The 24816-nt window shown below is 42.3% G+C and overlaps 2 protein-coding genes across 2 annotated transcripts; one reads left to right on the forward strand and one right to left on the reverse strand.

Moving 5' to 3' along the window:
- Window positions 1–3134: 3134 nt before the first annotated feature.
- On the reverse strand, window positions 3135–16072 carry glsl (glutaminase like). The gene is made up of 21 exons (XM_070831432.1): window positions 16026–16072; window positions 13600–13700; window positions 12647–12693; window positions 12045–12201; window positions 11539–11674; window positions 11395–11461; window positions 10761–10873; window positions 9731–9860; window positions 9537–9604; window positions 8945–9108; window positions 8730–8788; window positions 8597–8641; window positions 8452–8510; window positions 7760–7826; window positions 7629–7679; window positions 6518–6694; window positions 5647–5778; window positions 4717–4809; window positions 4557–4618; window positions 3549–3689; window positions 3135–3216 (listed from the first exon to the last, which is right to left on the reverse strand). The coding sequence occupies exons 1-21, from the start codon at window positions 16070–16072 to the stop codon at window positions 3138–3140; spliced, it is 1995 nt and encodes a 664-aa protein (XP_070687533.1). The 3' UTR covers window positions 3135–3137.
- A 1235-nt stretch (window positions 16073–17307) lies between these two features.
- Window positions 17308–20831, forward strand: c5h15orf40 (chromosome 5 C15orf40 homolog). The gene is made up of 5 exons (XM_070831306.1): window positions 17308–17528; window positions 18536–18659; window positions 18750–18877; window positions 19718–19824; window positions 20574–20831. Exons 1-4 carry the CDS (start codon window positions 17316–17318, stop codon window positions 19805–19807), a joined length of 555 nt encoding a protein of 184 aa, XP_070687407.1. The 5' UTR covers window positions 17308–17315; the 3' UTR covers window positions 19808–19824; window positions 20574–20831.
- Window positions 20832–24816: the final 3985 nt, after the last annotated feature.

A 24816-nucleotide genomic window follows, 5' to 3' on the forward strand; every position in this document is an offset into this window, starting at 1 on the left:
CAAACTTCATGTTTGTGTGATTCAGGTTCACAATTCAGGTGGGAGGAAAACTTTATTTGTCTTCGCCGTTGACGACCGGACAGATTTATTTTTTAATTAAGGCGCCGTTTTGTCCAAAATCCGTCCGGTAAAACGACCAGGAGTCTCTGATGAAACACACCAGTCACCCGCTAGCTAGCTAAGCTAGCTAAGCTAGCTTCGTTAGCTAAGCTAGCTAACCTAGCTAGCTAGCAGGTGAGGTATATCGCTGGAGAGGAGAAGTTGTAGTTCTCTGAGCGGTTTCACAGAAAAACTACAACAATAAAAACTAAAACTTTATTTACACTTTACAACAATACACCAAACACAGACTGTAGCTTTAGCTGCGCCGGCTAATTGGACACCACTTTAGAATTATCTTTTAGCTTGACAAACATCACTGACCCATTTCAAAACTCTGTTCGTCTGTTTCATTGACGGGACTTCATGATACTAAGAGCTGTATATTTTTAATATAGTTTATAGTTTAAAATGAGCTACAAACATGGAGCAGCGCCTCAGTTTCATGTTCTGTGTCAGAGTGAATCATACAGCCTGAAGTAAAACAAAGAAATTAATCTGCTTGTTCATTTCTTATTTTTCAAATCAATGTCAATCTTTAATTTTTTTTGTCTTTTACATCCATCATTTGGATTTTCTCAGAAATAATCTTAATAACCCAAAACAAAAAAATTAAAAACAAAAATCGATTCACGTACATATAATTTTTTTCTTGATTATTCTTTTAGGCTATAAAATGTCAATAAGTTGGAAAAAAGAAAAATTATCCAGTCCAATGTATCCATGTGCATGTGTAAAACAATATTTCACTTTAACAACAGTTTTTCTCATCTTCTGGCATTTTTAATTAAAAAAATGAAACAACCGATTATCAGAACTGTTGCTGATTAATCACCTGTCAATTGATAAGTCTTATAGGTTAATAATAATAATGAATATATGTTATATTTAAATATAATAATAATATATCATATCTCTCAGACTCATTCATACAGAGACGAAGCGTCGTTACATGCTGTGCTTTTATTGTGAAGGTTTACCACCTGACTTCCTGTGTAGGTCTGATTTCAGCTTGACGTAGCGTCCTTCTCTGGACGATGATTGGTTCAGGAAACTTTCATCTCATTAATATTCATGATGCGGTTAAACAGATCAACAAACAGATGAATATGTAAATAAATTCACCTGTTTGTGTTTAATAATCTGAAGCTTAGTTTTAATACCTTTAATGTTTCACCTGATGGTTTATTTCTGGATAAAAATACTTTTAACACAGTTTAGTCTTTGAGAAAAATTAGATACAATAAAAAAATCAAAAAATGTAGAAAATCAGACAAATTAACAAATATATAAAATTTAACATATAAAATGAATAGAGAATTGATATCTATAAACTTTAAACTAAATAATATATAATTGATAAATAAATATACTAAATGATAAAATCACAATATATTTTATATTTAACATATAATAAAATAATTCAAGAAATTAAATTTAAAATTAGACAAAAAATGTATGAACAAATGTATTATAATATATAAGAAATTATATATAACCTTAAAATATAAAGTATATAAAATGAAATATACTAGAAACATATTTATATTATATAGATATTCATTTTTAAAAAACGTTAAAAATCATTTGAAAAACACATTTTATTTTTATTTTCATTTTATTTTTATTTCTAAACTTTCTGAACTCTTCAAATCTGCTTTTGAAACTAAATTAATTTAATTCTTTGTTCTACTGGACTGAGCAGTGAGATCAGACACAATCGAATAACTTCAGATAAAGAGCATGAAATGTTCATGGGATGTTTTAAAGGAGTCATTTGTGTTTGTTTTTCTGACATGAGCTAACATGTTAACTGGTTTTATCCCACTGTCCTGTTGGCGAGCAGTTACAGCTGCTGCCTTTATATTATCTATGTTTATGTCTGGAATATATTTTATCATCAGTAATGAAGGAGCCGAGTCAACAGAAGGAACCCACGCTTCACTCTTCAGAGACAAAAAGCAGCTTTATTAAAAATAAAACGCTGCTGCAGGTTTCAGACCAGCGTTTTGTCATCGGTAGAAAACAGGCTGATGTGAACAGAATATTAATTACTGACTTGATTCGGGCCAACTGGACTAAATGTGGAGCTCAGAGAAAGACAAAGTAGAAGAAAACTCCTCACTGAGCCTCCATTTAATCCGTCTGTGAAGAAAAGGGGACTCTTCTTTTTTCAAATCAACAAAGTTTCCCTCAACTGACCACCAAAGTCAAAAGGGAATTTAAGAGAACTGTTTTTAAATATGGGCCCCCATTTGTTAATGTGTGACTGTGGTGTGTCAACAAACTGAACAAACACTTTAAAACATTTAGAAAGTAATTATCACTACAACCCACGAGTCACACAAGGTTCTGTGTGGTGTGAGGTAAAATGACCTTTTTTGTCTATGGAGTCTGGTACATAGGTCACTCAAGGGTTAAGGCAGACTCGACTTGGAAGTGTGGAAAAGATTTAAACACATTTAAACTGAAGGTTGAATGTATGGAGCTCATCTTTTATGAGCATCATCACATGTGGATGGAAGGAAGTCCACATTTCCCTCTGTGGGCAGATCCCCTCACAGAGCTGGAGCTATATATGATGTTTTAAAGGGTTAGTTCAGAGCATACTAAAGATTTATCTAACACACAATAACACAAAGACTGATAGAGGCAGCAGCAGAGCAGCAGCTCCTGTGTCCTGTTCTCTAAAATCCCTGTTTTAGTGAATGTAGTCTGGTGTGTGTGCTGTTTGTGGTTAAACCAAAAGGATCTTCCAGGTCTCTCTCTGTAGGGATCCTTTCCATGATGCTGTCACACACTTAGAATAACACTCTGAGGTGATCTACTGGACCAGTTCCAACACTTTTACTACCTACCAGTCACAAATGGGGGCCCTTTAAATCTGGGAATAGCATAAAAATTCAGTAAATCTGTTTGGTTTTACTGGATTTATTCATTTTTGCTGAATAAAACCTGGACCACTTCTGTTCTCTCTCATGTGTTCCTGATCTGAGGAGGTTTCAGGTCTTAATTATCCAGATGTGTGGGGTCAAAGGTCAGGCGGCTCCCTGCAGCAGCTGGACTGCAGCCTCCCTGTTGAACCTGCGGGCCTCGTGCAGAGCAGAGCTCCCCCACCTGGTGGACAGACAGAACTACATCAGCCGTGCAGACTCCACTTAACGTGTCCACAGCTTGTGTCTTTTTACTTTTTGCCTTAAATATCAACATGTTTAAAAGTCTGCGTGTTCAGAAATGTGGTTTTTCTTCCGGCAGCATCTCGACCTCGACTGGTTGGTTTTCTTCCAGCAGTCAGAGCCCAAAGAACGCTGCTGAAACCTGAATAACATCAGCAGATCCCACACGTGTGACGAGAAAATGCTGCTTTTCGAATAATAATAATAATTCAGGATATCCAAACACAAGCACGTGAACATAATCAGTGATGCAGTGAGGCTCTGTTTTCTCACCTGTCCTTCAGGTTGGGGTTCGCCCTGGCGTTCTCCAGCAGGAAGCGGATGACCTCTGCGTGACCTTCGGCAGCCGCCACGTGCAGAGCCGACCTGCCGTCGTAGTCGACAGCGTTGACGTCCACTCCTGACAGGAAGTACCTGCAGAAAACCACAGAAGAAGAGATCTGTCTGACAGGAACAATCAGTGTCCGTAGACTCCAGAGAGCTTTCAGTGATTTAACGTGCAGACGTCACTGAGTCAGAGTTTTCAGATTCAAGTCAAAGGAGAACTTCACTGTTTCTACCCATGATCCTCTCTGTCCACATCCTGGTGTGTGAGTGACTGGTAGGTAGTAAAAGTGTTGGAACTGGTCCAGTAGATCACCTCAGCCAGCAGCCACCAAACGGGCTGCAATGGCTGCAACGTGATCCTTTGGGACAACTGCACCTGATCACAGTAGGTCCACTAAAAGAGCTTGTTTGATCCACTGACAGGCTCAGAGTGTTATTCTAAGTGTGTGACAGCATCATGGAAAGGATCCCTACAGAGAGAGACCTGGAAGATCCTTTTGGTTTAACCACAAACAGCACACACACCAGACTACATTCACTAAAACAGGGATTTTAGCTGACAGGACACAGGAGCTGCTGCCTCCATCAAGTAGTTTATCAGTGTTATTTTGTGCTACTCAGGTATTGTGTTGGTCTGAACTATTCCTTTAAACCACCAAAGTCACAGAATAAGTCAAACCAATCGAGGCCGCGGTAGACCAGCAACTCCTGTGTCCTGCGAGGTAAAATTACAGTTTTGTTAATGGAGTCTGGTGGCTTTGAAGACCGCGATATATAACAGCTGTTTCTGATTAAACAACTCGTCTCCAGCTGTTTGTTTTATTATAACTCGTGCATGCAACTTTATAAATATAGTAAAATATAACTTGATCCTCTTGTTCTGGGCTGTGCTGACTGCCTGGTGTTTTCAGAGTATGAAGGTAATCAGAGTTGTGTTGGATTGTTAGAAGTTACCTCCTCAGGGTCTGGACGTCACCTTTAAAAGCTGCCAGCAGGACGTTCATGATCTGGTATCCCTGCAGAGGAGAGGAGGAGTCATTTTGTTAATCAGACTGATCCTGTAGAGAGTTTCAGATAAACTGATCAGGGATCAGAATAAAGAAGCTGAACTAACCTCAGATTCAGCTTTCCACTGTCTGTAGGCCAGAATCTGCCTGAACGGAGTCCTGATGTCAAAACTGTGCAGCTGAAACGTCGATATCAGCTCCTTCAAACACAAACAGATCACCTGAATGTCATCGAAGGACTGAAAACAGATTCCTGCATCTATCCTCATTTATAGTTCCAAACTTTATTCCATATCATACACTTAATAAACAACTTTATATCATGGATTCTAACTTCAAATTGTAATTTTGGTATTTCTAAACCTTGCCCTACAGAGAGAGACCTGTAAGATCCTTTTTGTTCAACAACAAACTGCCATTATATCGCCCTCCTGAAACACACCAGACTCCATTCACAAAAACAGTAATTTTAACTCACAAAACACAGGAGTTGCTGATCTACTGCTGTCTCCATCTGTTAGTTAGTTTGTGCCATTTTGGGTCCAAACTAAGCCTTTAAAACACCAAAGTTACACAAAAACACAAACACACTAACTGATGGAGGCAGCAGCAGACCAGCAGCTCCTGTGTTCTATGTGGTAAAATCAGTATTTTAGTGAATGTAGTCTGGTGTGTGTGCTGTTCGTGGTTAAACCAAAAGGATCTTCCAGGTCTCTCTCTGTAGGGATCCTTTCCATGATGCTGTCACACACTTAGAATAACACTCTGAGCCTGTCAGTGGATCAAACAAGCTCTTTTAGTGGACCTACTGTGATCAGGTGCAGGAGCCCTGGTTTAAATCCTGCTCTTTAGTCTAGAATCTGTACAATCCAACATCCTAGACTTTGTCCCAATTTTTCTATTTTTCAAAATACCAAAAAGGCAGTCACAGAGCAAACATTAAATAAAGATAAAAAATGAGACATTTCTTGATTATGGTGTCCTGCTGTAAGTGAGTGGTCCACGTCACGCTGCAGGTTTGAGGAGCGTGGTGAGACCTGGCAGAAGTGGACGGCCCTCCGCGGGTTTCCACAGGCGTCCAGCTCAGGAGAGAACGCCATCAGACCCAAAACACCAGGAACCACCGCCAGCAGGGAGCCGTGGCTGCTGGACACGGCCGGGATCGACGTCTGCAACAAGAAAAAAAGCTGTTTAAGATTAAAGAAAATGGATCAGGCATTTCATTCAGGCTGACTGTGAGCAAGACAATAAATGACTATAACACGAACAGCAGGTCAGTTTTCTTTGTTTATAGAGAGCAAAGATAGATAGAGTGCTGATTATCTAACTGAATATAATGAGGACTTGTCTGGGATGTCAGCTTTTTCATAAAGAGAAAATCAAGACTAATTCGTTAAGAAAACATAAACTTCCAGAATCTCTGATTAAGTGAAGCTCGTTCGTTCCTGCAGTTTAACATCTGGACACTAAACACAACACACATCCTCATGGTGCGTTCATGTGGCGTCGGAAGAATAGGAAAAATCAGTTTTCTGACTGAGAAAACTTACTTCCTCGAGTTGGAAGAACAGATTGGAAAAGTTTTGATCCACGACTTTTTGACTTTGAGGTCAGTTGCACAGAAACATGGCGGACGAAAGAAAATGTTTGCTTGACGACAAGAAACTTTTTAAATTAAATGAATATTTGTTGTAATCATTAGCTGCTGTCCGCGCAGAGAGACCCAGATCAGTTTGAAATCAGCATCAACCCTGATAACAAGTCAGCAAATGTCAGACAAATCAAATCAGACATGTTGTTCATCAGAGGTGACTAAATAAAGACAGAGAACATGTTGATCCAGAACAACAGTGGATCTAAAGATCTGTGAACCTCCAGAAGAGATCTGAACAGTGAAGCAGACTGGACCTTGTAGTGGAAGGTCGTGGAGTAATCCTTCATCCCCGCCACCTGCATCACTGACAGCATGCTACGCGTCGCCGCCGGCGACAGCACCTGGTCACCTGACAGCGGACAGAGGCCTCCATTGGCTAACGAAGCGGCCATGGCAGCTCCTGATTCACAGGTGATCTCTGTTGAGGAGCACTGACAGACAACAGAGACACAGCAGAGTCACTGGATCTGAAAGTAGTATCTCATGACAACAAAGTGCTTCATGACCACACTTAAAGGAGAAATTTGGTGTTTTTAACCCATGATCCTCTCTGTCCACACCCTGTTGTCTGAGTGACTGGTAGGTAGTAAAAGTGTTGGAACTGGTCCAGTAGATCACCTCAGCCAGCAGCCACCAAACGTGATCCTTTGGGACAACTGCACCTGATCACAGTAGGTCCACTAAAAGAGCTTGTTTGATCCACTGACAGGATCAGAGTGTTATTCTAAGTGTGTGACAGCATCATGGAAAGGATCCCTACAGAGAGAGACCTGGAAGATCCTTTTGGTTTAACCACAAACAGCACACACACCAGACTACATTCACTAAAACAGGGATTTTAGAGAACAGGACACAGGAGCTGCTGCTCTGCTGCTGCCTCCATCTGTTAGTTTGTTTGTGTTATTGTGTGACTTTGGTGTTTCAGAGGGTTCGTACAGATCCATAATCAACCCTTTAAAACACTTAAAATAGTTATCATTATAACCTTTTAAAATACCAAAGTCTGTGTGGTAAAAGTGCCATTTTTGTCAATGCAGTCTGGTATAAAGGTAATTCAGGGGTAAGACTAACTTGTCTTGGAGTTGTGAAAAAGATTTACATATTTTCCCACCAAACAGTTGGTTGATTGTTTACAGCCCAGCTCATATGGATGGAGAAGAAACTACATTTCCTTATTTCCTTATGTGGGCATCAACAGCTGTCACTAATTCCAACACTTTTTGTATCTTCCAGTCATTTAGACACCAAAATTTCAATCCCCACCTGCTGCTGTCTCTTGATGGTCAGGTCATCAGTGTGTGGGTGCATGAGCAGCATTTTTTACTACTAAACAAGAAGTTCATGAGGAGTCTGAAGGTGTTTTACCTGCAGCATCAGATCCAAAGCAGCATTAATGTCGGCCTTCTCTTGAAAACACTGAAAAAAGAACAGGGGTTTGGTTAGAGACGGCAGGAAGAGGAGACTCTGGTGATCTCTAATGTGTGAAGGGTCTTTACCTTTTCCTCCTGCAGGTAGAAGGACAGAGCGTGGAGTCTGATGCTGGCCTTCCTGCTGCTCTGATAGCTGCAGATCAAACACAACAACACGTCTACTCTTCCAGAATGAAACTAAAGGGAGGTGGAGCTCTGTGAGGGGTGATCCTGCATAAGGAAATGTAGTTTCTTCTCCATCCATATGAGCTGGGCTGTAAACAATCAACCAACTGTTTGGTGGGAAAATATGTAAATCTTTTTAACTCCAAGACAAGTTAGTCTTACCCCTGAATTACCTTTATACCAGACTCCAGTGACAAAAATGGCACTTTTACCTCACAGAACACAGGACTTTGTGAGACTTTGGTATTTTAAAAGGTTATAATGATATCTATTTTAAGTGTTTTAAAGGGTTGAATATGGATCCGTACAAACCCTCTGAAACACCAAAGTCACACAATAACACAAACAAACTAACCGATCGAGACAGTATCAGACAAGCAACTCCTGTGATCAGTGAGGTAAAATCACTGTTTTTGTGAATGGAGTCTGGTGTGTGTGCAGCCCGTTTGGTGGCTGCTGGCTGAGGTGATCTACTGGACCAGCTCCAACACTTTTACTACCTACCAGTCACTCACACACCAGGATGTGTAGGAAGAAATACTGGAAATATTAGTTGGATGGTATCGCTGCAGTTCTGTCAGCAGTTTCAGTACCTGGTGCAGTTTAAGTTGGCGTGCTCCTTGTTGCAGAGCCTTCGGATGACGTTCAGCACCTACAGGACACACAAACAGTCTGTCAGTCTGTGTTATCAGTCCGGCTGGACGTTTATGGTTTCTTGTCTCTGTCTGTGTCACTTACTGAGTCGTACTTCTCCTCTTCCTCAGCGCTCAGCCTCCCCACCAGCTGGAGACACACAGCACACGGCGTTAAAGAAGCTGATATCAGTGCTAACAGGTAGATGGATGGATGGATGGATGGAGGAGTGAGTTACCTGAAGTAAAGATGTGGTAACGATGGCTCCTGTCTCCGTGAGCGGGCTGTGAGGGATTCCTGCACACAGAGACGTTCATCAGAGCTTCAGAGCCGTCTGCTGCACAGTTCTGATGCTCATGGATACCAAAATGTGAAAATACTCTGTTATGTAAAAGTCCTGCATCTAAAATGTTATTTGATCCTCTAGAGAGACCGCGGTGACGGATCAAGGACCTGTTTTAGTGAGTGTGAACGGAGAGTCGTGTCTGGAGTAACCCTCAACGCCAACGTATTTGTGCACGAGGTCGGAGCCCAGCAGCTCCACCGCCACGCCGTACACCAGCGGCCATGACACCTCGCCCAGGACAAGAGGGCCGGCCCAGTCCCCCAGGGACAACCTGACACACAGACAGACGGACAGTAGAGACAAAATCACCCTGTGTGTTTATTTCTCACACTGCTAAAACTAAGATTAGCAAAAGACTTTTACTGTGGAGGAGCCAGAGGAAGTGATGACCAAGGTTAAGTTGCTGCTAAACTAAAGCTTGTCCAAGTGGCGCAATGCATTCTGGTCTTTGTAGGTTTTCTACCTTTTGAGCTAAATGGAACACCTTAGCCCTGTCTTCACTGTTTTCTCTGGTCATGTAGCACCTGCTTCAAAAATAGTCCAGGTTGATTAGAAGACCATTTTTCCAGTAGTGAAATACTTCTTCAAATAAAGTGGCCAAAATGGCGGTGGCTAGCAGCTAGCCGCACTGACAAAGCTAATTGTGCTAACAGTGCTAATGGAGGTTAAACCAGGGCGATCTGGTGTGAGTGAACATACCTCTGTCCATCCACAGTGCAGATCGAGACGCCCCACTTAGTGCTGTCCATGCTTTCCTTTTCCTTCTCCTGATTCAACAAATATAACACAGGATTAGAAATATGATCCAGTTGTTACGTTTTCTTGAAGAAAATAATCCAACAGGATTTCTGGCAGGGGGAAAATCACTACTGAATTCTGAGAGTCGAGCTCACCTGGACAGATGACAGCTGACGACACCTCGAAAACAATTTCTGAGTCTCTTCAGTGAAGGTGGAAAAATCTGGGATGACGAATCGTCCCTGCAGAGCTTTCAGGATCAGAGAGACGAATCCCGTGACGCACCTACAGCAGGAAGAAAACACACCATCAACACCAGAACCACAATCAACAAATTTAATCAGGATAACAGCTACGACCAGGAACAGGATTACAACACTAACCACAACCAAAACCAGATCAAAACTTATAACTGCACCCTGAACTTTAAACAGAAGGATCCTGAAACCCACAGTAAGATGAAAAACAATGACATCAGATTGACTGCAGCTGGTCTGACTGTCGGACTTTAGGTCGAGATAAAGCAGCATGTCGTCTGCAAAACATCGGAGGTAAATTTATGATTTCTGAACAATATTACTCAAATGCATGCTGGTGTATTAGGGCCAATGTAAGTTAAAAAATGTGTTATGGAACCCAGGCAGGGGGGGTAATTTTCTAAGAAAAAACTTTTTAATTTCCAAAATTGAAGGCGTAAATTTACAATAGAAAACTTATTGTCTGAGATTATGAAGTGAAAAAACTGTCGGAAAAGGTATTTTTCTTGTCAATGAGCCACGTTGCTTCACTTTGTGAGGTTCGATCAGTGACTCCATTATTCACTCATTCACTACTTTAGATAAAAACACTACATAGTTTACTCAGTAGTGAGCAGCCAGTAAATAAACGGGTCCTTTTGTCCACAGATCTTAAGAGCTTCTGTTTTTTTTCTTAGAAATTTGTGACTTTATTCTCACAGAATTGTAAATGTGTTGCTTCATAATCTCAGGAATAGACTCAGAAAATCACAGGGAAAAGTTCTTCTCTCATAAATTTTAAACTTTAATCTTGAAAATTCAGTTTTTTCTTGGAATAACACCTGCCTTACAAACAGGACTGGACCCAAAGGAAATGAGCGCAGAGGGAAAAGCAGTAAGAGCTGAAGCCAAAGAATGAATCCAGTCCAAGAAGACGAGAAGGATAGACCTGTGGAAGGTGCTTCTGTCCACTGATCCCTCGGCGTCCTGCAGTTTCCTCAGGTGGAAGAAACACTCTCTGAGCCGAGGGTCAGACCTGTGCAGACCGGAGCTCCAGATGGCCTCATAGAGAAAACAAACAAACCCACCTCAAACCTTCAAACAAGCACAAAAACAAAGCACCAAAAAGACGTCGGAACGCCTGAAGAAATTATCCACAAGCGCAAGTTTTTGTTAATTTTGGAAATAAAAGATTCAGTGTTTGCATTTAACAAACTATCATTGTAGACTGCAGCCTCTAATAATTCTAAATCTCCTCTATCTTAACCACAGACTGTATAAAAGAAGCGGCCACAGAACCGTTTTAAGCCCTGAGTTTGGCCTTATGGGCGTCGCCATCTTGGTTTTTTGGAGCCAGAAGTGACGTTCATTCCTTAAAGACCTCCTCTGGACCATAATTTACTACATGAACATCCTGCTGTGCTGAAGAAGACTGTAAACTAGAGACTGAGAGCAGAAACTGTTCACTGAGCTGATAAAGGAGGACTTGTGTCCAGTGTCACGTCTGAAGTTCATCAGGTGAGCAGAGAATGATGTTTGTGTGAGTGTTTCCTTCCTCTGAATCTGTGTGTGAGTGAAAATACCTCGAAGAACTGGTGGACGTTGATTCTTCCATCAGAGGCGAAGCTGTCGAACAGAACGTCAGCGGCCCTGAAACAACACAGGAGTTACTGAGTCAGTGGGCTCAGGGAGCAGCTGCTGTTAGTTAAAACCACCTGGAGACTTACGCCCTGCGCTTGGACGGACTCTGCTGGGGGGGGAACCAGGGCTGGGAGGGGGGGAAGCCCCCTCTGTCCTCTGGCTGCACCACCGCCTGAGGGAGGGGCGGCTTCAGGCAACCGTTACTGGGCGGCAGTGGGACCGCTGCTCACAAAGTCATAAAAACAGAAAAGGTCCTTTATTATCATGATGGAAAATATATGTTTTATGTTGCAGACAACAAGTTCCCATAGACTTTACAATCTTTAATTAAAGAATTTCAATTAAATGAAAAAGTACACGCCATCAAGAGGTACCAGCACCACCAACACCACCACCAGCACCACCAGCACCACCAGCATCACCAACACCACCAACACCACCAACACCACCAACACCACCACCAGCACCACCAGCACCACCAACACCACCAACACCACCAGCACCAGGACGGGAGTGGAGGATGTTAAGAACAATCTGACTGCAGCAGAATAACCAAACAGAAAGTTTCCTGGACCTGAAGCTCCAGTTGTACCTGCAGATCCTGGACTGACGAGGCTGACGGGCCTCTGGACCGGACTCTGGACCGGACTCTGGACCGGACTCTGGACTGGACTCTGGACTGAACTCTGGGCCACAGTGTGGACCTGGTTCTGGATGAGGCTCCTGGGAGCTGGACGTGGAGCTGCATCCTTCAGCGCAAAGGAGAGAAAATAAAGTCTGAATAAAATTCAATTAAGAAATTAAGTTTTTATCTCCTTATTGGATAATTTACAGAGTCATAATACACATACTGCAAATACATGTATGTGGTGGAGGAAGTACTTTGATCCTTTACTGCAGTAAAAGTACTAAGGAGGAGGAGGAGGAGCAGGAACAGGAGGAGGAGGAGCAACAGGAGGAGGAGGAAGAGCAACTCTGATGCAGGAAACGCTTCACCTTGACTTCACCACATGGTGACGTCAGTGTGACGGCGTGTTGATGAAGCTCCGCCTGCTGATGAAGCCCCGCCTGCTGATGAAGCTCCGCCTGCTGATGAAGCCCCGCCTGCTGATGAAGCCCCGCCTGCTGATGAAGCTCCGCCTGCTGATGAAGCCCCGCCTGCTGATGAAGCTCCGCCTGCTGATGAAGCCCCGCCTGCTGCTCTGAGCTCCTCTGGCGGCCGTCTGTCGTCCCTCCGTCGTCTGCAGCAGAACAACAGAGCAGAAACACTAAAACTCCTCTGACAGGTTGGTTAAGTTTAGGCATCAGAGGTCGGTAAGAACAGGTGACAGGAAGTGAAGTCATTACATACGTCATGCTAAAAGTCATGTGACATAAATTATGTCGTTGTTGAAGAACAGCGGTTCCCTCGGTAACGTACATTATGTTCAAAGTTACGTTAAAATTAAAGCGACATGAGTCATGTTAAAATCTACGTTATGTTAAAATGAATCATCACTGACTTTTGGAGTCACATGGACACGAACAGAGGTGTCCTGGGAAATTACCTTATCTTATCTTATCTTATATCTTATCTTATCTTATCTTATATCTTAAAATCTGCATCATGTACGCCGACTGTTGGTCTCATATGAATGAACAGTGACAGTGAAAAGCTGTTTGACATAAGTTACGTTAAAAGTTACAGGTGTGAACTAACTTCTGTATGTTCTCCAAAATAAAATTATTTTCTTTCATTTTTAAAAAAAGGAAATTGTTTAAATTTGAATCACCTGGACACGACACATCTCATCATCATTTTTTGTGAGATGAATCATTAAATGGTGTGTTTATATTATTGTTTCCAGAATACAGAGGCACATTTTCACAGCACAAAATAAATAAATACATGTTAAAGATTTCTTCCTTCTTCTGCCTCTAACTCACACGTGTGAGTGGATGAAGGCAGGCGAGAGGTTTGTGTTTTCAGGGTTTGTTTAAAGGTAGAAAAATAGACTGAGAGGTGGAGACGGCTGGGCTGCAGCTTCATTTAGATACCAGCAGACTCCACCCAGGACAGGCCACTAATCACAGGGTGTTTCTCACACACACACACACACACACACACACACACACACACACACACACACACACACACACACACACACCTCTCATGTCTGGGTCTTTATTGGGCTCCAGCAGCTTGTTGCCGTCCAGACCGCCGTAACGTTTCCTCCATTTGCGCCTGAGAGAAGGAGTCCTCTGGAAGCTGCAGACACGACGGCAGCAAGTTAGAAAATAGATTTTCTACATTTTAAATAACAATAAATGTGCAATTAAAACACAGAAACAGAAACTAAAGATCTGTGAACCTCCAGAGGAGATCTGACCTGTTTACTGTTCTACTTTCTGAGCGACGGAGATCTGATAGAACAGAAAGATTTCAGAGCCTCCATCGGTGTTTCTGCTTATTGTCCTCATGGAGGCTCCATAGACCTCCACTACACACTAACACACTGACTAACTAGCACACACACACACACTATAGACCTCCACTACACACTGACACACTGACTAACTAGCACACACACACACTATAGACCTCCACTACACACTGACACACTGACTAACTAGCACACACACACTATAGACCTCCACTACACACTGACACACTGACTAACTAGCACACACACACACTATAGACCTCCACTACACACTGACACACTGACTAACTAGCACACACACACACACACACTATAGACCTCCACTACACACTAACACACTGACTAACTAGCACACACACACTATAGACCTCCACTACACACTGACACACTGACTAACTAGCACACACACACTATAGACCTCCACTACACACTGACACACTGACTAACTAGCACACACACACACACACACTATAGACCTCCACTACACACTGACACACTGACTAACTAGCACACACACACACTATAGACCTCCACTACACACTAACACACTGACTAACTAGCACACACACACACTATAGACCTCCACTACACACTGACACACTGACTAACTAGCACACACACACACACACACTATAGACCTCCACTACACACTGACACACTGACTAACTAGCACACACACACTATAGACCTCCACTACACACTAACACACTGACTAACTAGCACACACACACACACTATAGACCTCCACTACACACTGACACACTGACTAACTAACACACACACACTATAGACCTCCACTACACACTAACACACTGACTAACTAGCACACACACACACACACTATAGACCTCCACTACACACTGACACACTGACTAACTAGCACACACACACACTATAGACCTCCACTACACACTGACACACTGACTAACTAGCACACACACACACACACACACACACACACTATAGACCCCCACTACACACTGACTAACTAGCACACACACACTATAGACCTCCACTACACACTGACACACTGACTAACTAGCACACACACACACACACACACACTATAGACCTCCACTACACACTGACACACTGACTAACTAGCACACACACACTATAGACCTCCACTACACACTGACACACTGACTAACTAACACACACACACACACTATAGACCTCCACTACACACTGACACACTGACTAACTAACACACACACACACTATAGACCTCCACTACACACTGACACACTGACTAACTAAAACACACACACACTATAGACCTCCACTACACACTAACACACTGACTAACTAACACACACACACACTATAGACCTCCACTACACACTAACACACTGACTAACTAGCACACACACACACACACACTATAGACCTCCACTACACACTAACACACTGACTAACTAGCACACACACACACACACACTATAGACCTCCACTACACACTGACACACTGACTAACTAACACACACACACTATAGACCTCCACTACACATTGACACACTGACTAACACACACACACACACACTATAGACCTCCACTACACACTGACACACTGACTAACTAACACACACACACTATAGACCTCCACTACACACTGACACACTGACTAACTAGCACACACACACTATAGACCTCCACTACACACTAACACACTGACTAACTAGCACACACACACACACACTATAGACCTCCACTACACACTGACACACTGACTAACTAGCACACACACACACTATAGACCTCCACTACACACTGACACACTGACTAACTAACACACACACACACACTATAGACCTCCACTACACACTGACACACTGACTAACTAGCACACACACACACTATAGACCTCCACTACACACTAACACACTGACTAACTAGCACACACACACACACACACACACACACACACTGTGAGTTTAGTCCCCACAGGCTGAACCTGAACCAGGTGAGCTTTAACCAGCAGGTCTGGCCCGAGGCAGACTCTGAAACCTCCTCCTCCTCCTCCTCCTCCTCATCTTCGTCCTCTGCCACGTCTCAGCCTGTCCCTCACCAACACAGCAGGAATGTGAGCCTGGAGTGTTTCCAGCTTCACTACATGGAGTAAAACAACGTCCAGAGGAAGTCAGTCTCACCACAGGTAGGAGCCGTCCTCGGCCTCCTGGCTCCGGCTGCTCTCCATCGAAGCCTTCAGGTGTTTTGGTCGGCTGGCTCTCTGAGAGCTGCTTCCAGCGGCAGCAGATCGCTCAGTGAGCGTGTCTGCAGGCTGTAAACTTTCTTTAATGAATGGGATGGTTCACAGAGGGGGGGGGGGACCCGTCAGCGCCTGCAGACACTCCCAGCTTCCCCACCGTGGTCCACACAGCTGCCACACACTGTTAAAAAAACTGTTAGAAAAATTACAGGGATGCAGTCAGCTGATGGCACGGTGCCAAAAACACATGTGGAGACACAACAGACAGGACGAGACAGAAAAAAAACATCCCAGCACAAAGAAAACAGGCCGTGAAATAAGAAATATCAAACAAAATCAGGGCTCAAAGCAACACAAGTGTCTTCACAAACATTTTAACTGGTCAGTTTTCATCAAAACAACTTTATTGTAAAATTCTTATTATATTAATTTCACTGACGTTCTAGTTTTGTTTACTGGATTTATTGGTTTTATTATTTTTCACTCCTGTTTTTACTTCGGTGAGAGATTTAAGAGCTTTTTCTGTCTTTCAGGGCTCATAATGCTTCATCACATTATTTTCAGCAATGACAGTTTTGGAAAATTCTTCAGAATTAATTAACATGACATGAAGATATTAGCAGCATGTATGGTGTCTAATCTCACTGTTAATATCAAATGTAATAAAAGCTAATGAGCCTTTGCTCAACTACAGTTTATTATTTCAGCCTTTAGACACAGTTCAACATTTCTAGTCAATGTTTCAAGTCAGAGTATTTTTCTGAGCCAAAATATGTTAAAAATACAAATTTATATAAATAAAAAGTGTGTTAGAGCCACGAATAACAAGGAAAATTTTTTTTTCTATTTTGCATTTCCAGAATAATGTTGTAATGTTTGAGAATAAAGTGTATTTTGTAAAGTATTTTGACTTTAATCTCAACACTTTGACTTTATTGTCAAAATGTTAAAAATATATGATAATATTATTATATTAATTTTATTATTAATATTATAATAATTTATAATATATTTTTTGAATAAAAACTTTACATTCTGAAGTTATTTCCCTATAATTTGATTATAAATTCACATATTTCCAGCTAAAATTTAAGATGATGTTTGTCATTAGGCTTTTACTTTGAAGAACGGAAGCGGGTATATTGAAAAGCGGAAGTGTGGATGTTTACATTGTTAGCATTCCTGCTCCGTGGCTAAGCTAACAGCTAGTAAGCTAACAGGTAGCAGGTGGATGTTTCCCCGGTCAGCTGCTAGTTTTACGAGTTTATCTACATATTTTCGTTCATTCAGATTTGTCACGTTAAACCGGTTGTCTGACCCGAACCCGGTGCTCCGCCCGCTAACGCCACCCGTCCGGTCCCGGTCCGGACCGGCTGCTCCCCCCGGTGCTCACCGGCTCAGGAGCCGCTGCAGAGACGGAGCGATGCCCCGAAAGGAGAAAGCGGTGATTTCCTAAATCCTCCTGCTCACCACGTTCACCGTCCTTTAACTTTGAGTGTCTCACCTGTTATTTCTGTTACATAGCAGAGTTACTGTCTGAGACACCAGGTGTGTTCTAGTACTTCTACAGGTTTATATTATTAATACAAGTTATCCAGCAGAAGAATCCGTGTTAGTTAAAATCATCTCCTTCATCAGATCAGCAATTAACTGATGGACATATTAACGTATCAATACATGTGATCAGATAATAATAATAATAGAATATATCAGTCTGCTTAATGAGTATTTGTGACTCTAATTCTTTCTAAGTGTTTTTATTGTAACAGTAAAACTTCTTTCTACTAAAGTAAAAAGATCTGAATATTTTTATCGACATATTTCTGAACTCCTTTGTTCTGTTTATCGATATCAACCATCTATTAACTATTAAAGCAAATCTAGATTTGACTTTATTCAGTATGAGTGCATTCATTTTGATTTTAACGAGATTAAATTTGAATGAAAGACTTAAAGGTTTTTATTGCACGATTTCAACCTTTAGTTAAGTATTTATTGATTTAACTTTGTAGAAAATATTAACACATTAATAATCCACTCTGGGTAAAACATTTGGATTCAAATTTTAAATTTAAAATCAGACCCACTGCCCCTTTCAGAGGTTATTTATTAACATGTACTTTATGTGTTGGGTGTAGTTTAGGTGCAGCACCTGTTTATTTATTTGCTTTTATGTAAGTATGAATGAAGTCTTATAAAATGGACACAGCTTCAAACCTGCACATAGTTTTAGTGCTGGAATAAACCTGCTTTACACTGATTAGACAATAACTATCTACATCTATAACTAACTACCTACATCTATAACTAACTATCTACATCTATAACTAACTACCTATATCTATAACTAACTACCTATATCTATAACTAACTAACTAACTACATCTATAACTAACTACCTACATCTATAACTAACTACCTACATCTATAACTAACCCTCTGTTGACCCAGGTGAAGCAGGCTGGTGGTGCAGCAGCACCAGCAGAACCGTCTGGTCCGGTGACCCGAGACAAAAGTGGAGCCGTTACCATAACGGTGCACGCGAAGCCCGGCTCCAAACACAGCGGCATCACAGGTCACTGTTTAAAGTGACCAGACTCCTGTTACGACCAGCTGAAAGACGTTCTCACCACCTTCACACACTTTTCTTCTTCTGCTCCTGCAGAGGTCTCTGCAGAGGCGGTGGGAGTCGCCATTGGAGCTCCTCCGACAGACGGAGAGGCCAACACTGAGCTGATCCGCTACCTGGCTGAAGTTCTGGAGCTGAAGAAGAGTCACATATCGCTCGACAAGGTACCTGAAACTCTTTAAAAGGGACAGTTCGGATTATTTGAGGTGTGGTTGTCTGAGCTCCTTCTCCACAGTCAGTGTGTCACCTACAGTAGATGGAGGTCAGAACCCCCCCAGTTTGGAGAAACAGGCAGGAGCCCTGGTACAGACGCTACACAATGAACTGCTGTGGACGAGGGGCAAATAGAATAGAATAGATTTTATATATAAATAAAAAAGTTTTTAGCCTCGTAAAAAAGGGCCAAAAAAACAGCCACCAGACTCCATTGACAAAAACAGTAATTTTACCTCACAGAATACAGGAGTTGCTGCTCTTCTGCTGCCTTAATCAGTTAGTTTGTTGGTATTATTGTGTGACTTTGTGGTTTTTAAATGGTTAGTTCAGACCTGAACTAACATGTTAAAACACCAAAGTCACAGCAACTAGATCAGCAGCTCTCATCTTCTGTGAGGTAAAATTATTGTTTTTCTCAATGCAGTCTGGTGGCTTTGAAGAGAGCGACGAGAAAGAGAGAGTGGCTTCGGTTCTCCATCAGAAAGGGCTGAATGTAAAGCAGTGAAAATATTCTAAATAATATTCTAACACTTAAACTGATGATGCTTTTAGGTGGCTTTTTTTTAGGAGGTTAAAATCCATTCTTCTCCAAACTGGGGGTGTGCGTGATAAACTGACTGGAGAAGGAGCTCAGACAACCACACTTCAAATAATCCGAACTATCCCTTTAACTTACACCTCCAGAGACAGTTTTCGGTTTCGTGCTGTAAACGTGTCCCTTTGTATTCTGCCCCCCCCCACAACATTTATCCTGCTTGGTTTTACCTCCTCTCTCCCGTCTCTCTCAGGGCTCCAGGTCCAGAGACAAACTCATCAGAGTGGACTCCTCTCTCAGTCCAGAGGAGGTGCTGAGGAGGCTCAGACAGGCTGCAGGCTGACAGGAGGGACAGAGGAGGTGGGAGGAGGCTTCTGTCCCCTTTATTTCACTGAGTAAAATGTTGATTATTTGCTTAATAATGTGAGAAGTGTTAATGTTTAATTAAAGGAGACCTGAAGGGGTAATTGAATAATTTAAGATTAACTGTACCCATGATCCTCTGTGTCCACATCCTGGTGTGTGAGTGACTGGTAGGTAGTAAAAGTGTTGGAACTGGTCCAGTAGATCACCTCAGCCAGCAGCCACCAAACGGGCTGCAATGGCTGCAACGTGATCCTTTGGGACAACTGCACCTGATCACAGTAGGTCCACTAAAAGAGCTTGTTTGATCCACTGACAGGCTCAGAGTGTTATTCTAAGTGTGTGACAGCATCATGGAAAGGATCCCTACAGAGAGAGACCTGGAAGATCCTTTTGGTTTAACCACAAACAGCACACACACCAGACTACATTCACTAAAACAGGGATTTTAGAGAACAGGACACAGGAGCTGCTGCTCTGCTGCTGTGACTTGTTGGTGTTTTTACATATTAGTTCAGATCCAAACTAACCCTTAAAAAAACAAAGTAATTCAATAACAACAAGAATCTTAATTGATCGAGGCAGCAGCAGACCAGCGGCTCCTGTGTTCTGTGAGCTAAAATCACTGTTTTTGTGAATGTAGTCTGGTGTGTTTGCAGTCATTTAGACACAAGGATATGTACAAATAGGACAAAGGTTTAAAAATGCTGGAGTAATCCTTTAATTATATATACTCTCATGTACAGGAGCTGACTGAGGCCGTTGTGTGGGGCATCATGTTTGGACCAATGTGGCGCCCAGGATGCTGGACCGACCAGACCATCACCGTGGAAACAAACTGAACAGTTGGCACCAAACCAACCACTAGCGAGCAGGAGGTGTTTCCAGGTGTGGAGCTGCTGGAGCTTCAGGGGAGATGTACTCTGTTTACATGTTGGAGCGATTCATGGGAACGTACTTTTTCCATTTAATTAAACAGATTCTGAATCTGTATCATTAACACTTCTGTCTTAAATGTTGCATCTTTTATTAAAAGGAAAACTCTAAAGTCCTGCAGGATTCAGGAGGGAAAGAGTTTCTGTTGCATTTTTATGATCTCAAAAGAAAAAAGATAAATCCTAAATCCTGTAAGGTTTTATCAGGACATGAGTGAAAAACTGTGAGTACCTTCGACATGCAGCAGGATGTCCTGGATGTGAAGACAGCAGGCAGCAGGTGGCGCTGTGTTACTGCTCCTGTGAGACCTGCAGGATGAGAAGAACAAGCTGGAGGATCAGTACTTGTGTCGCTGGACATCATTCAGACTGTGACCTCTAAATATTTATTTTATATATTTTATTAGAGGCACTAAAAGAGTCCATAAACTCATCAGGACAAGGTTTACTGTATTATACTCTTACTGTATATGGCTCTTTTCAAAGCCACCAGACTCCATTGACAAAAATAGCTATTTTACTTCACAGAACACAGGAGATGTAGGACTATTTGCTATGACTTTGATGTTTTAATTCATCAGTCGGGATCTGCATCAAATATTTAAAACGCAAAAGTCACAGAGTAACACCAAGAAACTAACCGACAGAGGCAGCAGCAGACTAGCAGCTCCTGTGTTCTGTGGTGTAAAATTACTGTTTTTGTCAATGGAGTCTGGTGGCTTTGAATAGAGCATAGATGGATGTAACGGCCTGAGTTCCACGTTAAAAAAAAGGGCCATCAGACAGCAAATTAAAGTGGTTTCTTGACTTCCATCCAATCAGACTTCTGTTAGCAGCCAAGTGTAGGACTTAGTTCGACATAATGCGCCTCCTGTTTTTGGGACTTTTCGCCCTGCAGACAGAAATGTTCCTCTCGGGGGCTTCGGGTCCCTTCAGGGCCCCTTTTTGATCCACCAGCATCTTTTGGAGTCGTGATGGTGAACGCCACTTATCAGCACGCCTAAAGCTCATTAGCATCAGTCATCAGCCACAGAATCAGAGGATCTCTGTGAATTAGCGGCGTGATAATGAGCCCGCTGTCTTCAAGTTAAAGCTAAGAGGCTTCAAAGAGATGGAGAGCTGGGCCGGATCAAAGCGCGGACAGATAACGACTCCCATCAAACATCTCAGCTGTTATGGAGCTGCGTCCTCAAACTGCTGAGCTTTATTTTACTCTCAGCTCTCTGCAAACAAAGTTTCTGCTTGTCAGGGGCTGTTGGGCGACAGTGAGGTTTATTTTTACTGTCACTGAGAACATTATATAAGAATTCCCGTGGAGTGGGTTTACAGGGAGTTTGTTTTCAAGTTTGGCCAAATCTGAAGTCTCCTCGCTGGTTTCTGCTGCTAACTGGAGTCATTTTTCATGGTGCGTCTCCTCTGGTGAGCCCGGATCAGCAGCTTTACGTCTGCTGCTGAGTCCCACTGAAGCTGCTGTCAGGCTGCAGGATGCTCAGACGACGAGCTAAGCCGGACACTTCCCTCCTGAGTTTTAAGGGATTCGGAAACATTAAATCCTCTGTCAGATGGATGGAAGAGCTGCTTCTGGTCAGTCTGAGCTTTCAGACGGCCGGAAAACATCCGAGTCACAGGTTGAAGTCGGTGAAATAAAATAAGATAAAAAGAAGTGAAGACACATTATGAAGTGTTCCCACATGGAGGCCTCACACACATTCACCACACAAAGACTAAGGAAACCAGGAACCAGGAAGAACTATTTAATGAACAATGCATGAGAGAGAAACCTGAGAATGAATAAAAGAGCTCAGATCAACATGTTGGCAGTGACAGTAAAGTCTGGTGGCTTTGAAAAGATCACAGAGGGATTTAACAGCTTCACTTTCCTGTCTGACGGCAAAACAGCAGAGGAAATACTCTTAAATGTGTTTGTCAGTTAAACTGGCAACAAGGAAGACAAATGATCAATAAATGATCACACAAAACAATAAGGACCAAATGTGAGCTGAGGTCAGTGACCCGAACTACAACAGAAAAGGGCCATTACGTCCAATAAGGCAGGAAACATTAATATACAAGAGAAACGTTTCTAGATTAAAGAGGAGAGACAGTTATGATTAAGAAGCATGTTAACTTTATATTAAAGGGACTAAAACAGTTCTGCTCTGCTTGAACGCACCTCGATGCTCCTGAACACTCACTCGTCGCTGTGACTCTTTGTAGGTGTTAAAGGAATCAGTCTGTTTGGAGGAGTTTTGTTTTTCTCTGTGTTTTTTTAAATCTTTTTGGTCCCTATGTGTCTGTTTATTCTCTTTGTGGTTATTTTGCATCTTTTTCTGTCTCTGAGGTCGTTTTCAGTGTCTTTGTGTGTTTTGTAGTTCTTTTCTTTCTCTTTGTGGTTGCTAAATGTGTCTTTGAGGTCATTTTGTGTCTCTTTGTGGAAGTTTGTGGTCGTTTAACTTATCTTTGGGGTTGTTTGAGTCTCTTCGTAGTCTGGTTCTGTCTCTCTGAGGTCATTTTGTCTCTCTGAGGTCATTTTTTTGTGTCTTTCTGGACACTTTGCGTCTCTTTGACTGACTTTCCTGCAGGACATAATCAAATCACCTCTGGGGCCCTTGGACCTGTACGTGATGTTAGATGTTTGTATTAATATATATGAAGATGGAACATTATCCAACAAGTTGAGTGAGTTTCATCAGCAGGATAAAGATGAACTGCGGTTCAGTCAGGAGCTCCAATTAAAAGATACTCGGTGGTAATTAACCGTCCACACCGATGTGATAAGAGGAAGCGTTTTGCTTTCCTGTGTGTCAGCGGAGGAGGTTATTTGGCTGGATTTGAGCTTGATTGAGCTGGATTGCTGGTTCCTTGAGAGGATTACGGGGAAAACGGAGGAAACTGAAGGATGAAAGTGCAAATCTCATTTCTGTGCGCAGCTGAAAACGTTTCTGTTCAGCTCTGCCTCATTTATCGCTCATCATTTCAGTCCAGACAGCTCTCGTAGCCTTGATATCAGTAAACGTGAGTGATTCACACCACCAGATGCTAATAAAATATGCAGATCCATCCCTCTATAGACAGAGACATTAATAGAAAGAGACAGTTCTCAGTGCTGCAGCTGCTTCAATCAATGAACTAACGTGTTGTTTGGATCAGAAGTGACTGTTTTAAGCACCAAATAACACAAACACAAGCAAACTAAGAGATTTTAGCAGCAGTAGATCAGCAACTCACTTTTTCTGTGAGATAAAATTGCTGTTTTTGTCAATGGAGTCTGGTAGAGAGTGAAAGGCTTCAGTTCCTCATCAAACTGCCGTCTGAGTCGAGTTAAAGAGGTGAAAATATTCTGAATAAGCACTTGAATAGATGTTTTTGAGAATATTTCTAACACTGTTATATCCATCTCTCCTCTCCTCAAAGCCACCAGACTCCATTGACAAAAACAGTCATTTTACCTGCTGCTGTTCTGCCTCAGTCAGTTTGTTCGTGTCATAGTGTGTTTTTTTTTTAAGGGTTAATTCAGATCTGAACACCAAAGTCTCAGCAACTAGACCAGCGACTCCCATTTTCTGTGAGGTAAAATTGCTGTTTTTGTCAATGGAGTCTGGTGGCTTTGAGGTCTACTGCAGGTGGAGAAGGAGCTCAGACTTTTCCTGTTACGTGCAGCACTCGAGTTACTTTCCATCACTGCAGGACATCACTGTAGTTCATCTCAGGCGACTTTACTGCCCAAATAATCCTCCCCTGGAAACACGGCTGCTTATTTACGTAACTTATTGTTGAAAAGAAAAGTGAAGTTAACAGAAGAGGAGTCAGAGGAAGAATGGTTCAGAGCCTGACGGGGGATCAAACACCCACAGCTGATGAGAAGATGCAGAGCTGCATCCTGCTGCAGATTCTCTTCGCTCTGCACTGAATACCAACAGCTTTCATCCTCACTCTCTCAACAAAGAGTCAGCAGGATGTTTTGGGGGGGACATTTCTTTACACTGATCCCATAAAGAGACAATCAGAGACCAAATCATGCCCTGCAGCCGGGCAGAACAAGACAACTGCTTTA

Source organism: Pempheris klunzingeri, chromosome 5 (genome assembly GCF_042242105.1).
Source record: "Pempheris klunzingeri isolate RE-2024b chromosome 5, fPemKlu1.hap1, whole genome shotgun sequence".
NCBI lineage: Eukaryota > Metazoa > Chordata > Actinopteri > Acropomatiformes > Pempheridae > Pempheris > Pempheris klunzingeri.

What these genes read in the sequence shown, in the direction of transcription:
- glsl (XM_070831432.1), bottom strand. Translation starts at nt 16,072, where the DNA reads ATGGAGAGCAGCCGGAGCCAGGAGGCCGAGGACGGCTCCTACCTGTG. An exon ending in ACGTCCACCAGTTCTTCGAG is followed by an intron (nt 10,874 to 11,394) that starts GTATTTTCACTC and finishes TTTCTCTATGAG; the next exon opens with GCCATCTGGAGCTCCGGTCT. An exon ending in GACAGAAGCACCTTCCACAG is followed by an intron (nt 9,861 to 10,760) that starts GTCTATCCTTCT and finishes TTCCTGCTGTAG; the next exon opens with GTGCGTCACGGGATTCGTCT.
- c5h15orf40 (XM_070831306.1), top strand. Translation starts at nt 17,316, where the DNA reads ATGTTTCCCCGGTCAGCTGCTAGTTTTACGAGTTTATCTACATATTTT. An exon ending in TGCCCCGAAAGGAGAAAGCG is followed by an intron (nt 17,529 to 18,535) that starts GTGATTTCCTAA and finishes CTGTTGACCCAG; the next exon opens with GTGAAGCAGGCTGGTGGTGC. An exon ending in GTCACATATCGCTCGACAAG is followed by an intron (nt 18,878 to 19,717) that starts GTACCTGAAACT and finishes CGTCTCTCTCAG; the next exon opens with GGCTCCAGGTCCAGAGACAA.